At 48.0% G+C, this 18,519-nt stretch overlaps 1 protein-coding gene across 2 annotated transcripts in view; it reads right to left on the reverse strand.

Moving 5' to 3' along the window:
• LOC311583897 (mitochondrial inner membrane m-AAA protease component AFG3L1) overlaps positions 1-17,806 on the reverse strand; it is a 35,233-nt gene extending 17,427 nt beyond the window's left edge. Inside the window, exons 1-6 of one of the 2 annotated variants that reach the window (XM_084757845.1) lie at positions 16,749-17,806; positions 13,483-13,554; positions 6,115-6,202; positions 5,216-5,290; positions 2,272-2,357; positions 881-1,030 (exon numbers count right to left, since the gene is read on the reverse strand). In XM_084757845.1, coding sequence (XP_084613971.1) covers positions 881-1,030; positions 2,272-2,357; positions 5,216-5,290; positions 6,115-6,202; positions 13,483-13,554; positions 16,749-16,886 — 609 coding nt within the window. In that variant the 5' untranslated portion in view covers positions 16,887-17,806. The remainder of the gene's footprint in view (positions 1-880; positions 1,031-2,271; positions 2,358-5,215; positions 5,291-6,114; positions 6,203-13,482; positions 13,555-16,748) is intronic. The other variant, XM_084757846.1, reaches the window with a different exon arrangement.
• Positions 17,807-18,519: the final 713 nt, after the last annotated feature.

An 18,519-nucleotide genomic window follows, 5' to 3' on the forward strand; every position in this document is an offset into this window, starting at 1 on the left:
GTTTTAAATATGATTTGCTTTCATTTAGTGTCTGTGTGTCTGTCACATGTTTAAAGTGCCCACACAGGCCAGAAGACATAGGGTACCCAAGCATAGAGTTAAAGGCTGCTGTGAGCTGCCTGATGTGGGCGCTGAGCTCCTCTGGAAGAGCAGCAAGTGCTCTTAACTGCTGAGCCATCCTCTCAGCCCATCGGCAATTTTCTTTGGCAGGTGGCGGTGGAGGAGGTTTCTAGATAGTTTTTCTGCACAGCCCTGGCTATCCTGGAACTGGCTCTGTAAACCAGGCTGGCCGTGAACCCGGAGATCAGCTGGCATTAAAGGTGTGCGCCATCACCCCAGTTCACCAAGCAGTGTTAAGCCACTATGACATACGTGAAATGACAGTGCAAACACGCTCGTTAGTAAAGAGCCTCCCAGACGCACTCTCACTCTCCTCACAGCAGGTCCATGGGCAGGGAAGGGCTGCAGCAGCTCTGTCCGCACTACTGTTAGGGGAGCTACCAAGCGCCTCTGAGACAGGGTCTCACAAATTCAAGGCTGGCCAACAGGGGCCACAGGGACAGTGAGCGAGAGAAAAGTTGTGACTCACACATGAGACTGAAATCCAAAGGCCAGTGGATAGAGCCAAACTTAAAGGACAAGCTAAATGACACTGCGGGGCACGAAGCCAGGGCAGCTTCTACCCACAGAACGCAGCCCATCTGCCTGAGCTGTTCTGGTGAAAGCTGCTCCATCTGCGCTGGGCCCCGGTGGGCTGCTCAGGACACTCTCCACACAGCAGTCTGACTCTCCGCCCCTCCCGGAGCTCGCCGCACCTCAGGGTGCCCTGCGGCTCCTGCACACCCTCCTGCCCAAGTAGACAGCCTGTCAATCTCCTCACCAGACCTCTGGCCAGGTAATACTGCACAAAGTGTTTCCAGGTGATCTCCTTTCCGGTATCTCGAAAATAGAAATATAAAAATCCCCCAGCCACGCCTGCCCCCAAAACAGCCAGGCTCCGGAAGTCTTTGTTGTCCCAAGGAAGCTCCCCCTACGGAAGAAAAGGGAACACGTTTTCTAGTTAAAGGACAAACAAGGTGATTTAAAACGTCTCTCTCAAGTTTTTATTTACATGTACGCCTGGGTGCCAGGGAAAGGGGGTGCCCACGGAGGCCAGAAGGGATTTGCTTCCACAGAACTGGAGCTACAGGCAGCTACAGCTGCCCAATGTAAGTGTTAGCTCCGGTACAGCATGAGCTCTCACTCACTGAGCACGCATGGACTCTGGAGACTGAGTCCAGAGTCCTGCAGGAACTAGCTGAGAGCCCAGCTACTGAGCTACAGCCCGGCCTTAGGACACTTACTTTATGGAGACGGCAATTTCTCTTTTCAGTGTGTCCCCCTGGCTGGCCTGGAACCCGCTATGTTACACTAGTCCAGCCTCAAACCCACAGAGCTCAGCCTCCTGGGCCACCATGCCATGCTCAAGGTTCTCTCCTATCTAGGACTCTGTAACACACACAGAAGTCTTGATATATCTTAATAAATTCCACACAATCTTTCAACTGTCTGCGTCCCTCAAAACTCCACACTGGAGCTGGGCAGTGGTGGCGCACGCCTTTAATCCCAGCACTCAGGAGGTAGAGGCAGGTGGATCTCCATGAGTTTGAGGCCAGCCTGGTCTACAAAGTGAGTCCATGACAGCCAAGGCTACACAGAGAAACCTGTCTTGAAAAAAAAAAAAAAAAAAAAAAGACCTGGGACTATGGGACATAATTGCATCCTAGGAGTCCATCTTCATGCATGGGATCTGTGTGCTAACACTGAAGGTCTTGAAGGACACACTCTGTTTCTCCTTGCCATATAAGGATGGCTCGTTATAGATGAAGCAATATACAGGACGTGAGCCTTGAACAGAGCCTTGAAAGCAGATGGACGCCTCTACAAATACCGGACACAGTATTCTGACCCTGTACTTTCCAGCCTCTTTAATTGGGAATAAACATACAGTATTCACAGATTACACACTCAAGCAGTGCATGGTGGTGTGCACCTGTAATCCAGCATGCAGAGGCAGGGACAGGAGGGTCACCACAAGCCTAAGCAACACAGTGAGCTCTAGGCCAGCCCAGGTTGCAGAAGGAGACCACATCACAAAACTACCAAAACAAACAAGAAACACTTTCGTCTAACAGCAGGAACTAAATTAGGCAGCCAGGTTCAAAGCCTGAGCTCTGCCTGCACCACACCGTCTAGGGAGGCGCAGGCTCCGGGCCGCAGGGACACACAAACCTTCTGCATGCGTTTCCACCAGCCACGGCCATCTTGCTTCCCTCCTCTCTGGCCTCCGTTTCCTCCAGGCCTAGCGTTCTTTGGTTCTACAGTTTCAGAGATTAAAAAAAAAGAAAGAAAGTGAAGTCTTAAATTCCAACAGAAAAAAGACATATATGTAATTTTCCAGAGAATTCAAAGAGCAGAAAAAAGGCGAGGGGCAGTTCAGTTACACGTCTGCAATGCAAATGTGAGGGTCTGAGCTCAGGTCTCCAGCGCCCATGGTAAGAGCCCGATGCAGTGGCCCGTGAGCCGGTGGACTCAGGAGAGACAAGGAGGATGTGTGAGGCACGCAGGCAAGGCCAGCCTAGCCCACCCAGCGAGTTCCAGGTTCATAAAAGACCCTGTTCAAAAACTAAGGTGGAGGCTGGTGAGATGCTTGTCACCAAGCATGACCTGAACCCATCCCTGGAACACACGGGTGTAAGGAGAGAGCTCTTCACTGCCTCTGCCTTCCGAATCTCTCTCCCCTCTCCCTCTCCCTCTCCCTCTCCCTCTCCCTCTCCCTCTCCCTCTCCCTCTCCCTCTTCCTCTCCCTCTCTCTCTCTCTCTCTCACACACACACACACACACACACACACACACACACACACGAATAAATGTAGTTAAGAAAATTTGAATGGGGGCTGGAGAGATGGCTCAGTGGTTAAGAGCACCACCTGCTCTTCCAAAGGTCCTGAGTTCAATTCCCAGCAACCACATGGTGGCTCACAACCATCTGTAATGTAACCTGGTGCCTTTTTCTGGCCTGCAGGTAAATAAGGAGACAACACTGTATACATAATAATAAAATAAATCTTTTTTAAAAATTTTTTAAAAAGAAAGTGGGGCATGATTAAGGAAGACAATATTGGCCTCTAGCCTACAAACACATACACATATATGCACATATATGTATAATGCATGCACAAATAGGCAAACCCAAACAAATAATGGAAAAACAATAAACAGGAAAAAGGAAAAAGCTGGGAGATATTGTTGAAAAGCAGCTTTATTGGGCATGGTGGCGCACGCCTTTAATCCCAGCAATAGGAAGGCAGAGGCAGGCGGATCACTGTGAGTTCAAGGCCAGCCTGGTCTACAAAGTCCAGGACAGCCAGGGCTACACAGAGAAACTCTGTCTCGAAAAACCAACAACAAAGAAAAAAAAGAAAAAGAAAAGAAAAGAAAAGCAGCTTTATATACATATAAAATCATTAAATTTACTTTGTGAGCTTCAAACAGAAGCTACTTATTTTGTTTTTGAGACAGGGCTCCATTATGTAGCCCAGGCTAACCTGAACCTTGCAATCCCCCACCTCAGCTTCCTGAGTGCTGTGACTTCAGCTATGCTCCACCATACCAGGCAGTCCTGAGCTTTTGCAGCAGTTGTTTTTTGGTTTGGTTTGGTTTTTTGCTAAAATACCATGGCTGTAGTTAGGTGGCAGGAAAAAAATAAGGCAGGCTGGCATAGGCGCCTCCCTTAGGAGACTCAGTACACATTATGGGCTCTATGTGCAGAAAATTCTGCTGTTGTGTGTGGGTTTTTTTCTTTTTTTCTCACTATGTAGCTCTGGTTGTCCTGGAACTCACTATGTAGACCAGGCTGACCTGGAAATCACAGAGACCCAGTTGCCTCTACATCTCAAGTGCAGGGGTTAATGGTGTGTGCCACCATAGCAAGCGCCCTGAGCATCTTTGCAATATTCATATAGGTTCTAGGTCGGAACAAGGCCTTCTCCACACTCCAGCAACCCTAAAACAGTGTCACACAGGTCCAGAAAAGGCTGTGGGGACACAGGAAACAGCAACATGAACTAATGAGACAGAGATAGTCACAGTTTTTACAGATAAAACATGAGTCTTGAGAAGAAGGTGGCAAGACAGACCAGCACGCATCCCAGTATGCCTGTGTGTATTTCTCACCATTTGGCGCTCACAGTAGCTAAGCTGGTGAAGAAACCCGGGTAAACCATCCAGATCCCTAAGCTGACTCACGGGCGGCTGCAGAGACTGACCACTCTTACACAGGACCCAGGGTTGACTCCCAGCTCCCACACGGTGGCTCACGACTGTCTATCACTGCATTTCCAGAGGATCTGACACTCTCTTCTGGGCTTCCAGCATAGGCACACGAGGGGTGCACAGGATGCATTAAAAAACAAAAACAAAAAACTCGAATATGTAAAATAAAATAAAAATTAAAAAAAAAAAATTAAAGCCAGGCACTGGAGGCACACACCTTTAATCTCTTTAAGCACTTAGGAGACAAAAGGCAGGAGGGTCTCTGACTTTGAGGCCAACCTGGTCTACAGAGCAAGTTCCACAACAGCCATGGCTGTACATAAAAACCCCAACAGAAACAAACAAAACAAACAAACAAACAAAAAACAAAAAAGATAGTCCAACAAGACTTAGATCCAAACAAGCTGAGAAAATAGTGACAGAGAAAGAGAGAGACAAGAAACAGCCTGACTCAGGAACTGGAGGCAGCACTCACGTCACACAAACACCTGTTTTTCTCTTCTCAAACACGCCGGGCGTAGCAACGGCTCTGATCCCAGCACTCAGGAGGCGAGGCAGGCAGATCACTAGGAGCTTGACATGGGTCTGGTCTATACAGTGAGCTCCAAGCCAGCCAATCTACATAGTTAGATCGTGTCTCAAAAAAACCAAAGTAAGCACACAAACAAAAGAGCCTGAAAAGGGGGGCTGGAGAGATGGCTCAGCCGTCATGAGAACTGGCTGCTCCTCCTGGAGACAAAGGATCCGTTCCCAGCAGCTCACACCTGTCTGTAGCTCAGTTCCAGGCATCTGATGGCCTCTTGTGGCCTCTCTGGGCACCAAGCATGCACCGGGCACACAAACAGGCATGCAGGCAAAACACTCAGGCATATAAAATACAAATAAAAGCTGGACTTTTTACCTTTTTCTGGAGCTACTGAATTTCCTGGGTTGTTACTTCCTTTGTTCTTCTTATTCTTAAAAAATTTCTCAAAACCTTAGGGACAAAATGGGGAGGTTTTAGCATGTTTAAAAGGAAAATAGAAAAAAGAAAGAAAGAAAGAAAAAAAAAAACCCTACACACACTTACACATTGGAAAAGCACCGATCCTGAGAGGCGGCCGAGAAAGCAAGGGAAAGGTCACCTCTCCTTGCTGCCTTTCTTCTCACCTAATCAGAGCAGCAAGCAGCCCAGGTCCAGACGCAGACACGTGGGCTAAGGAGTATTTTCTCCCACTCTCTGGAGACAGAGGTCTCCAGACGCATCCACGCCTGTGGTCCCTTTGCTCAGAACACTAAGCACAGGCCCACGGCTCGCTCTGAAGGGCTCCCAGTAGATCCCTGTACTCTAGGTAACTAGCCTACTTCCCAAACATGAGGGTGTATCCTCAGACTCAACTATGCAGGAACACACCTACTCCGGCATCTCTTAAAAGATTCATCCAGAGGCATCCTTCTGGATGTTTCACTTTTGCCAGGGTGAATGATCTATCAGTGGGAAAGGCATTTAGGTGCTACGGTGGCTCAATATGAAACTAGGAAGTGGGGGGCTGGAGAGGTGGCTCAGCGGTTGAGAGCACTGCCTGCTTTTCCGGAGGTCCTGAGTTCAATTCCCAGCATCCACATGGTGGCTCACAACCATCTATAATATGATCTAATGTGCACTGTATACATAATAAATAAATAAATCTTAAAAAAAAAAGAAAGAAAGAAAGAAAAGGAAACTAGGAAGGGAAGAACAGGAACTTGCTAGCTGTCATGCCCCCTTGCCACCCATCTGAACAAGCTACGCTATCAACTTCACAGCACTAGTGTAGGTACCTCTGGGCGGTTTCGAACACAGCCTCGGGGAGAAGGCGGTCAGTCTTCCCTGCAGAGCCAGCTGCTTCGAGCATCTCCCGGGATGACACTGAAACAGACACAATTAAGCTGCTTCCGCAACCGACACCACATCCTCTCAGAGTGGCCAGGACAAGATGCAAAGGACAGACTTCACACACTGAGGCGTGAGCTTTTTACTTTAGTTACCTACTTAAATATCCAAACAATAAATACCAACTAAATTCACAGTAAAAAACTCATGAAGAACTGTTTGTAGCCCTCTTACGAGGCAGAGGCAGATGGATCTCTGAGTTCACGGCCAGGCTAGTCTGGAGTTCCAGACAACCAGTGCTACACGGAGCAACCCTGCACGGAACAGTTTAATATCCAAGGAAAGTAGACTAAAATAAACATAAAAACAAGGTAACTAACCATTTCCTGCCTGAGGCAATCTCAGCAACAAAAGATTAGTTTATGTATATGTAAAACAAATTTTTTTAATTAAAAAACAAAACATAGAGCCAGGTGTGGTGGCACAGGAACACATAGGCTTTAATCCCAGCGCTCCTGGAGGCAGAGAAAGGAAAATTGCTGTGAGTTCAAGGCCAGCCTGGTCTACAAAGTTAGTCCATGACAGTCAAGGCTACACAGAGAAACTGTCTTGAAAAAAAAAAAAAAAACCGAACAAACAAACAAAAAACCCACCAAAATAAGAAAGGAAGGAAAGAAGGAAGGAAGGGGCTGGAGAGGTGGCTCAGAGGTTAAGAGCACTGGCTGCTCTTCCAGAAGTCCTGAGTTCAATTCCTAGCAACCACATGGTGGCTCACAACCAACTATAAGTGATCTAGTGCCCTCTCCTGACCTGCAGGTGTACATGCAGGCAAAGCACTTATGTACATTAAATAAATAAATAAAATCTTTAAAAAAAAAACAAAAACAAAACAGGTGTTGTAGCGCACACCCTTAATCCCAGCACTTGGGAGGCAGAGGCAGGTGAATCTCTGTGAGTTCAAATCCAGCCTGGTCTACAAATCGAATCCAGGACAGCCAAGGCTACACATAGAAACCCTGTCTCGAGGGGAAAAAAAAAAAAAAAAAAAAAAAGAAGCCAGGCAGTGGTGGCACAAGCCTTTGCACATCTTTAATCCCAGCACTCAGGAGGCAGAAACAGGCGGATCTCTGCGAGTTTGAACCCAGCCTGGTCTACAGAGGAGTCCAAGACAGCCAGGGCTACACAGAGAAACCCTGTCTCGAAGAACCAAATATAAATAAATAAATAAAAATTAAAACCCAAAATAAATAAATGTTTTCAGTTAAGAAAACAAAACAAACAAACAAAACCGGGGGCCTGAGAGATGGCTCAGAGGTTAAGAGCACTGTCTGTTCTCCCAGAGGACCTGAGTTCAATTCCCAGCAACCACATAGTGGTTCATGACCATCTAAATGTAATCTGATGCCCTCTTCTGGCCTGCAGGTGTACATGCAAGCAGAATACTGTATACATAAAAAAATAAATAAATCTTTTTTAAAAAATAAAGAAAAAACAAAACAAAATACAAGCAGGGCATGGTGGTACACACCTTTAATCCCAGGTAAAGGCAGGCAGATTCTGAGTTCCAGGCCAGCCTGGTCTACACAGTGAGTTCCAGGACAGCCAGGACTACATGGAGATCCTGCCTTACACACACACACACACACACACACACACACACACACACACACAAACACACCTGTAATCTCAGGCCTTGGGAAGCTGAGGCAGAATGGCCACAGGGGGTTCAAATGCAGCCTGGGCTAGAGTGAGACCTTTGCATCAGTTATGGGCAAGTGAAATGGCTCCACAGGCAAATACACCTGCTCCCAAGCCCAACAGCCTGAGCTCTGTGCACTGAGAACCTAACAGTGAAAGAAGAAAAAGGACTCCCATGAGCAGTCCATGCATGATATGGCATGTGCACACACATACAAATAAAATAAAACAATTTATTAATACTGTGAGACTAAAATCTTATAGCTGAATTCAAGGTCAGTATGGGCTACAATACTGTATCATAAAATAAAATTTAAAAACACATTTCTTAAGATGCCCACATCCATGCCCTCAAGTGTTATCTTTTTCCCCTAGCACCTGCTTATTTTTCACGTTTAAAAATGTAACTGATGGGCTGGAGAAATGGCTCAGCGGTTAAGAGCACTGTTTGCTCTTCCAGAGGTCATGAGTTTGATTCCCAGCAACCACATGGTGGCTCACAACCATCTATAATGAGATCTGGTGCATAATGTTTACACAATAAATCTTTTTTTAAAATGTAACTGATTTGATTAGATAGAATAACTCTTGAGTTGGGCCTGGTGGCGTACGCCTTTAATCCCAGCACTTGGGAGAAAGAGGCAGGTGGATCCCTGTGAGTTTGAGGCCAGTCTCTACAAAGTGAGTCCAGGACAGCCAGGACTATACAGAGAAACACTGTCTCAAAAAACCAAAAAATGAAAATAAAATAAATCTTCGACTTTTTAAAAATCTCTTTAAATGTGACCACAGGCTTTTAGTGTGGGCACCTGACAAGGATGCAGCTTGTGTTCTCTGCTCTCGGCCCCCCATCCCCCACCCCCTCATACACACCCCACCCCCCCACACCTCCCCCACACACTCCTTCAGCAAGGGCATTCCCACTGTGCTGCCCAGCACTCACAAGTGCACACTGCACTGCCCTGCCTTTTGAGGTGCACCAAGAGGCTGAGCAGTCCAGGAGGAATTGCTGAGAGGGTTTGCAGGCACTGCTTATCTGCATGAGAGCTTCCTGCCCCCGAAACACCCTTCGGGGAGGGGAGTCTGCACTGTATGGTCTTGCAGACAAACTACTTATGGGCTGTTGAAAAAAAAAGTCTTTCGGTCTGGAGAAATGGCTCATTGGTTAAGAGCACTGCCTGCTCTTCCAAAGGTCCTGAGTTCAATTCCCAGAAACCACACGGTGGCTCTCAACCATCTACAGTGAAATCTGGTGCCCTCTTCTGGCCAGCATGCCTACATTCAGGCAGAACACTGTATACATAATCAATGTTAAAAAAAAAAAAAAACGATGGTGGCGCACACCTCTAATCTCAGTACTTGGGAGGCAGAGGCAGGTGGATCTCTGTGAGTTCGAGGCCAGCCTGGTCTACAATGCGAGTCCAGGACAGCCCAAGGCTACACAGAGAAACCCTGTCTCAGGAAAAAAAAAGTCTTTGGATAAACTCCAGCTCTGCTTCTGAATAAAAAATTCAGAAAAAAAAAATACCAACACTTTCATTTACATCAGCCAAGAACAAGAGCTACTGTCACAGTCGGCCACGAAGGCAAACAGTGTTGCAGATAGCCCCTTATTCATTTAGTTCCAAGAAGGAGACAGCAGTTTTACTAGATAAGCTGTTTATCTCGCTCAGGGTAAGTTGATTCCAAGACTGCAGACAAGTTTCATCATCACAGGTCAAAAGCCATTACCACAAAAAGTATCACAATAGCCGGGCGTGGTAGCGAGCGCCTTTAATCCCAGCACTTGGGAGGCAGAGGCAGGCGGATCACTGTGAGTTCGAGGCCAGCCTGGTCTACAAAGTGAGTCCAGGATGGTCAAGGCTACATAGAGAAACCCTGTCTCGGGAAAAAAAAAAGTATCACAATAAAATGCAGCATGCAAAAAAAGAAAAAGCTGGGCAGCAGTGGCACAGGCGTTTAATCCCAGCACTCAGGACGCAGAGGCAGGCGGATCTGAGTTCCACGACAGCCTGGTCTACAGAGCAAGGTCCAGGGGACAACTAGGGCTACACAAAGCAACCCTGTCACAGAAAACCAAACAAAAAACAAATAAGTACATTCAGTAACCCAGTATAAACTGTACTAGGATACAAACATTCCAATGTAAGAGAGAAGTTTGCATGGTTTTCGCTATTTTCTCATGGTGAGACTCATCCTGTCAATGACAGCATCTGGGAAGTTCCGGCTGTGTGGAGGCAGATCTCTGTGATTTCAAGGCCAGCCTGGTCTGCTAGCGAGTCCAGGAATAATCCATCAAAGAAGTTAGTGTTTGCTTTTTTGTTGTTGTTGTTGTTTTGGAGACAGGGTTTCTCTGTGTAGTCCTGGCTGTCCTGGACTCACTTTGCAGACCAGGCTGGTCTCAAACTCCTAGGGCTTGGATCAGAGGCATGCACCACCACGGCCAGCTTGAAGGAGTTTTCAAGATTAGCCTAATACTGACTTTCTTAGTTGGTTACTAGAAATCACCTCACCCTTAATCAAGGTTACAGTGAAAACAAATGGGGGGGGGGGACTGAATGCACTTTGCTTTAGAGTCATGAAGGATACACAAGGACGGAATCTTCCTCTGCAGTTAGGAAGGGACGCTGAGGGCAGGCATGTGTGGCAGGGCAGTGCCTACAGAAAAGGCCCTGAGAGGGCAAGAAACCCTGAGAGGCCTTTTGTGAAGCCTGGCCTTTGTTAGAGATACCAGAGCCATGAGACACCTGCGAGGGGAGCTGCCCACAGCTCTGGGCGTGCAGACAGCCTCAGAGAGCAGAGCCTCTGACACCAGGCATGGAGCTGAAGGGTTTGGAGCTTGGCCTACTAGGTGTTTTGTTTGGTTGGTTTTTGGTTTTGGTTTTTCGAGACAGGGTTTCTCTGTGTTAGCCCTGGCTGTCCTGGACTCCCTTCGTAGACCAGGCTGGCTTCAAAGTCACAGCAATGCCCCTGCCTCTGCCCTTCGTAGACCAGGCTGGCTTCAAAGTCACAGCAATGCCCCTGCCTCTGCCTCCCGAGTGCTGGGACTGCACCCACCGCGCGTGGCTGGCCTACTGGGTTTGGATCCAGGGTTTCTTCTCCATACTCCCACCCCTCCCTCCTGTGAAATGGTCATGTTGATTCTAGCAAATGTATGTTGGAAATATGAAATCTACTTTTTGATTTTACAGGGAGTTGCAAAATTGAGAAGCAAAATTGTATCTTACAGTCTCAAGGCTTGTGTCTGAAGAGCGCCTTGCTGATCTAAGAATGATGAAGCTTCATTTAGAAAGCCAAGCCACCTGCTGAGGACGTCCAGCGCCACCCACCCGCTGAGGGCGTCCAGCACCACCTGCTGAGAACGTCCAGCGCCACCCGCTGAGGGCGTCCAGCGCCACCTGCTGAGGGCGTCCAGCACCACCTGCTGAGAACGTCCAGCGCCACCCGCTGAGGGCGTCCAGCGCCACCTGCTGAGGGCGTCCAGCACCACCCGCTGAGGGCGTCCAGCGCCACCTGCTGAGGGCGTCCAGCACCACCCGCTGAGGGCGTCCAGCACCACCCGCTGAGGACGTCCAGTGCCACCCGCTGAGGGCGTCCAGCGCCACCTGCTGAGGATGTCCAGCGCAAAAACCGTCTGATTAACCCCATGGCATGAGTCCCATGATCAAAAACTGGAAGACTGTGAAGCTCGAGTTAGTAACTAGTGGTTACTTGCTGGTTTCCCGTGTTGGTTTCACAGCTAGATACACAGGTAAATCATGAGACGTGACTGCAAGTGGTTAGTAAAGCAACTGCAGGCAGCCTTGGCAAAGACCCAGAAGAGGCTTGCTAGTCCACTTATCTTTTTCATCACATCTTCACCAGAAAAGTAAAAATGCTAGGCTGGGCATGGTGGCTTACGCCTTTAATTCCAGCACTGGGGAGGGAGAAGCAGGTGGATCGTTGTGAATTTGAGGCCAGCCTGGTCTACAGAGGGAGTTTTAGGCCAGCCAAGGCTACACAGAAAAACCTGGAAAAAAACAAACAACAAACATTCAGATTTGTTTTAATAGTGACAGATAAAAGGTCCTATTTGTAGCTGAGGTGGTGGCACACACTTTTTTTTTTTTTTTTTTTTTTTGGTTTTTTAGGACAGGGTTTCTCTGTGTAGCTCTGGCTGTCCTAGACTCGCTTTGTAGACCACGCTGGCCGCGAACTCACAGAGATCCGCCTGCCTCTGCCTCCCGAGTGCTGGGATTAAGCACTCGGTTTGGCACACACCTTTAATCCTAGCACTCAGGAGGCAGAGGCAGGTGGATCACTGAGTTCAAGGCTGGCCTGATCTACAAAGAGAAACCCTTTCTTGAAAAACCGGGAAAAAAAGAAAAGAAAAAGAAAGTTCTATTTGTGATGAAAAAAAGGAAAACTTCCTTAAGTCTCAGAAGAAACGGAACTTTTTTTTGTGGGAAGGATTGTAAGCTTTGTCACAGGTAAAAGCCATCTTGGTGGGCTCTGCCCTTGGACACACCACGGAGACTCCCTGAGATTAACCTTGAGATAGACTGGGTGGAGCCATCCTGGGCCTGGAATTCAGGAAGGGGACCTGGGACTCCACCTGGACTACTGTGTTTCTAAGCCCCTTGCGCGTGAGAGACAGGCAGGCAGACAGGAGAGAGGAACAGCAGGTTCAGACCAGGCTTGAGCGCACGTGGATCAGAAGGAGGATCAGTGAACCGGCCGGACTAGTACACAGGCCAGAGACACTTAGGGACTCGTCCTGTGGAACGGATACCGGAAGGTTCACTCTTTTTTCCCTTTAACCTTTTTTCCCTCTTGTGTAAGCTAGTTGGGTTGTAAAAAAAAAGTTTAATTGTTAAGAAACAGAGCCACAGAATAAATTAATAAAATAAAAATTAAAAAAAGAATAAATTAATAACATAAAATTAAAAAAAAAGAAAAGAAAAGAAACAGAGCCAACATTTTTTTTTCAGGGTTTCTCTGTGTAGTTATACCTGTCCTAGAATTCCCTTTGTAGACCAGGTTAGCTTCAAAATCAGAAATCTACCTGCCTCTGCCTCCTGAGTGTGGGATTAAAGGCGTGAGCCACTACACCGAGCAAGATTGGCCTTTTAAACATAGTTTAAAGACCATGGGGCGTTTTGAAGTTGAGCTAAATGCATTTTGCCATTATGCTGTGGCCGGGTCTAAGGAGCCCAGGGGGACAATGTAGCCATTTGACTCCCATGGGCACAGAATGGCCCCCATGGATTCATATGTTTGAATAGTCCCCAGCAGGGGGAACCGTTTGGGAAGGATTAGCAGGTGTGGTTTTATTGGAGGAGGCGTGTCACGGGCGCTGGTTTTGAGGCTTGACAAGTTTCCTGTCATTCCCAGCTTGTTCTCTGCCACCTGCTTGTGAGATGTGACCTTTCAGCTGCTTTCCAGCTCCCTACTGCCATGCCTTCTCCAACCTCTAGACTCCTTAACCCTCTGAAACTGTAAGCTTTCTTGTGTAAGTTGCTTTGGTCATGGTGTTTTATCACAGCAATATAAAAGTAATCAAGACAATGGTTGGTCCTTTTCTGATTAGTGAAGAGCCTCAACTCAGACATGGCTTTCACAAACACTGTGACACAGACCTGTGCTCCCGTCCTGGTGTTCGCTTCCTGGCTGGTCCTCAGCCCACAGCAGAGCAGCTTTGTTGCACTGATCTGTTATGTACAAGGCCAAGATATGAATGTGGCTCATCAAAGGCTCTATTTCCACCACACAGCACAGCCCTAGCTGTGTCCCACCGCCACACACAGTGACACAAGCAGGCCTTGTAAAGCCGTCTTCTGGCCGGTCGGCTTCACTCGGCCAGTAACGCAGAGCACACCAGCTGCGCCCACCCCACGGTAACACTGCTATTCCACACGGCTGGCAAGGCGGCCTCTACCGCTATTCCTGCAGGGTGCGGGCGATCCAACCTAACCGACACGTTACACAGCGTCATCGCTCCATTTCCTCATTTTGCCACCCTCTCCTTCATCCCTCATGTAACCCCACACAAGCCTACGCTTGCTCACTGCTTCACTCTTTCATGAGGACAGTGCTGTAGACTGTAGGATACACATGATCACATGGGAGGCTGGGCACGAGGCACATGCCTTTAATCCTAACAGCCCACTGATAAGAGATAAGTGGATCTGTGAATTCACAGCCCAAATGGTTTGAGGCCAGCCTGGTCTACAAAGGGAGTTCAGGACAGCCAAGGCTACACAGAGAAATCCTGCCTCTAAAAATAAATAAATAAATGCCCTATCAACTACCTAGAGAGGATACTCTCTCCAGTGGACACAACTCACACTAGAGTGGGGCTTTTCAGTGACGCATCTGTCCTTGAGTCCCCCATGCTCCTTTAAGCAGCCCCAATAATCTCAATGATTCACTAAATTGGGTGGGAATGTTTGTTCTATTCCACTTTTCTCTGGGCTGCTCCAAAAGATAAGCAAACTTGTTTCAGAAAGTCCCTGAAAATGACCAGATTCATTAGGCCCTTCCCTCTCAAAAAAATATACAAGCAGCAAAGTCACTCTCAGACAAAACAAATCACAACAAAGACAGATTCTCAGAAAAGCCCAGCTGCCTGCAAGAAGTGTAGAGCGGCCCAGCAACCTGGATGAAGTAGAGGCCATCCAAGCTCCCCAGAAGATGCTCAGACCACCGAGAGAGCCAAGGTCACTCTCCAACCTGCTGAACAACCTGGAAGTTGTGCAGTGTGCTCCAGGTTCCTGGCTTTTGTTTGTTTTTTGTTTTGTTTTTGTTTTTTGGTCTTTCGAGACACGGTCTCTCTGTGTAGCCTTGGCTGTCCTGGACTTGCTTTGTAGACCAGGCTGGCCTCAAACTCACAGCGATCCACCCACCTTCTGCCTCCTGAGTGCTGGGATTAAAGGCGTGCGTCACCACAGCTTTTGTGGGCTGCCTCTCATGTTGGGGTGAGCTTTGGTAATACATGGGTCTCTGAGTCATTTCTGTTCCTGTAAGTAACCCCAATAAAATTGACTGGCTAAGCAGTTGGGCTTCAGTGCTATCCGTACCCCGGTCTGTCGGCCATTCCTTAGCTCTCCTGGGAGCGGTGTCACGCAACATCCTTTCTTTGGTCTGTTGCCAGTGCTCTGTCTAGGGTGACTAAGACATTCATGTCTCCTCATGAAAAGCCACACAGCCGACTCAAAGACTGTTTGACATGCTTCTTTCACAAAGACACAGCAGCTCAGTGACTCAGAATTGCCTGCCCTGTAGCACTCTGCAATGTTCACTATCTGACTGGTCCATCCACCAGAACAGGATCCGCAGCACTAGACACGAACTGACTCTGCAACCGACAATGCTAGAAACAAACCTGTGAGCATTTTCCCAACTCGTGTAGCCACTTCCTCCAAATCCAAACAGTCCCTCCTGGGGAGAGGAGATGAGAAGCTCACCGGTCGTTTTTTACGTTTTTTTTTAAGACAGGGTTTCTCTGTGTAGCCCTGGCTGTCCTGGACTCGCTTTGGTAGACCAGGCTGGCCTCAAACTCACAGTGACCCACCTGCCTCTGCCTCACAAAGTACTGGGATTAAAGGTGTGTGCCAACATGTCTGGCTAAGCTCATAAATTTTATGCCCAGGGACTTTTAAAAAAATTCACAAGGCCTATCCCCAAAGTCATACAGGCAGTAAACAACTGCTGAAGAGAATAGACCCTCTACAGTGGCACTGACTGTGGGTTTTCAGGGAGCTCCAGGAATACAGTGTAGGCCTTTTAACGATGCAACTGCTTTTGAGTCACTGCTGTAAGTAACTCTTCCTGGTGCTCCAATAATTAATTCCAATAAGCTCACTGCTTCACAAAGCTGGAGAACAGAATCATGTCTTTTAGACTTATCATGAGTGCCCTATGTCCGGTAAATGGGCCTTAGTCCATGGAAAGCTACTGTCATGCTAAGAAGGAACAAGAGGACCAAAAGTGATCTATTTGGAGAGCGAGAATCACCACGAGTAATCCCAGTATAGCGATTGCAGTAACTTGCTTATCCTGCTTAAACTCTACAGCCCCTCCTTTGAGACCTACTTTAGTTCTTAGCAGTTAACACCAGGTAGCGCTCATTAGCAGATCAGAAGCCATTTCACTCCCGAGTCTCCAGGGAGTTCAAGTTCTCAGGCCCTATGTGCCTGAAACCAGAACAGCTCAATGATTGCTGCTAACATAACAATAGATAGTAAATGCATGTCCTGCTTGGGTTAAAGATAAATCTATGTCCTGTTAGAGCTAAGACCGTAACGTCCTGCTAGGTTCCTTACTCCTGGAGGTTTCTTATAAAAACCTGTCTTAGAAACAATCGGGTGGTGGGGGGGGATCACAGTTTGGCTCCCGAGTTCACTGTGTCCCTGGCCATGGTCAATCTTGGGGTGTGGCGTTCTAATAAACCACCAATATCTCACTGACATTGGTGCTCAAGTGGTTTGTGTGGCAGGTCCTTGTATTACAACACTATCTTTCATGCTGGTGAGCCTCTTTACTGTAGTGGCAGATGTACACTCTATGGTGGGTGCCAAACTAAGAACGAAGCATCTTGGCGGAAATCTCAGGGTGGCCATCTTTCTCTTAGTATAGAGACCTACGTCTCCTTAATGAATAAAGTCTACCTTTCAAATGGGGACACCCCCCCCCGACACACACCAGTAGCCAAATGGATAAAAGATAAAAATACACCCGCTAAAGTGTTACGATCAGCGGTAGGTGGACACCGGCGGAGTCTTGAGGCAGAAATCGGGTAGCGCCTGCGCCCGGCCCAGCCGCAGGCAGATGACGTCACTGCGACGTGCACGCAGCGCCCACCACGCCGCCCGGAACCTGTGGACACAAGAGCATCCCTGCTCACCTGCCAGGCAATGCCACAGGCCCTCACGCTGCTCCACACCGTCCCGCCGCTTCCTGCGCCCCCGCCACATCGCCACAGCTTGGAAAAAGGCCAGGCCAGGGCCCGGCTGACCGGCGCCCCCGCCAGCCGGAGTAACATCCCCCGGCCCTGACCTCGCGCCGCCTGGGCGCGCGCACGCGCAGCGGAAGGGTCACAGTGCGCCACGCCCCTGGGCGCGCGCCTGCGCAGCGGGCCACGGCATTGGCTGGGACCCTAGGGTTTTTGTTTTTGTTTTTTCTTTGTTGTTTGTAGGTGTCCAACTCGCAGGCTGGACTGTTCAGGCTCCCGAGCAGGCGTGTCGCTTGGCGCTGCCTGATGGCTGATGACAAATGGCCCGCAGCCAACTTGACCTAGGAACCAAGGGCATTTAGGCGTGTTTTAAATTGGACATTGTCAACGACACCAACGGTTTAGGCGTGTCCTCGGTGGGAAGGCGGCTCACGGAACTGAACTCTTAGGAGCCTACTTCTCCCTCCGTGCGTGCACAGCCGGTTAGAGGCGTTCCTCGGTGTTTCTCATCCAGTCTAACGTGCTTCAACACCACGCGTGAACAATGGAACTATTTGGTACACGTCTTGCTTACCTCAATATTCGCCCTCATAGACCTTTTTAATTTTGATGGGTTAGCTGGTCGACAGGTGGAGCCACGTCAGTTTTGATTTGCCTGCGGCTGTGCTGACCAGAAATTTAGACTCACACTAGGGAGGCGACTCAGGTTTGCCTGGGAGTGCGGAGTGAACCCGTTTCTGGACAGTGGGGCTGGACAACGCCTGCTGTGCTCCTTCCTGGGCATTCATATTTTGACATAAGGGGTTGATCAAGGGAGTTCCCATCTATCAGGAAAGTGGTAGATAACTGGGCCTGAGAATAGGAACTTTTTTGTTTGGCCCTGCCAGCGAGATGGGGAAGTTGTCCTTGAAATGGCTGGATTCAGACAATTGTCCCTTTACAAGTTGTCCCTGCGATGGCTGGACTCCGACAATTGTTTCCATATAACAGAAGCTGTTCCCCTATTGGAAAGTCTCCAGCTCCTCTAGGGCCTGGGACCTTGAGCTTAGTTTCTGCCTCTGATTAAATGGAGTCTGGAAAAGAAATAGTAGTACTTTGAATAAGTTGGGTTTTTTGTTCTGTTTTGTTTTTTCTTGTTCCGAACACTATGACTGAAAGGTACAAATGCCTGGGGAAAGGCTTCTTGATGCCATTGTCACCACAGTGCCAAAAGACAAGGAAGCAATTATCCTTGACATCACATTATGAGCATTAAGACAGTTTTAAAGTGGGTGAAAAGCTTAGTCAAACCACAAAAGCCTTAGACCCCTCTTTGTCCAGGATAATAATCATACCCAAGATAAAAATAAAAATTAATAAAAATAGAGCCGCCAGAGAAACCCTGTCTCAGGGAGAAAAAAAAAGGAAAGAAAAGAAAAATAGAGCCGGGTGTGGTAGCACATGAGGCCAAGGCTACACAAAGAAACCCTGTCTTGGAAAAAAATAAAAATAATTTTTAAAAAGTAAGAGCACTTCACAAAAAGCTAATCCCTTGAGAGCTTCTCCATTGATTTGCTATTGAAGTGACCCAATATAGGACATGGAACAATTGTTGCACATATAGCTTAAAGACAAAGCCAGTAAAGTGTCACATCGTTCCAGTGAAAGCCACAAATCTGATGACTTTACAGCCTAAAGGAGACATTTCTCAAATGGAAAAGTTTAGTGCAAGTAAAAGGTGGTT

The sequence above is a fragment of the Acomys minous genome (genome assembly GCF_964271855.1).
Source record: "Acomys minous genome assembly, chromosome: 14".
NCBI lineage: Eukaryota > Metazoa > Chordata > Mammalia > Rodentia > Muridae > Acomys > Acomys minous.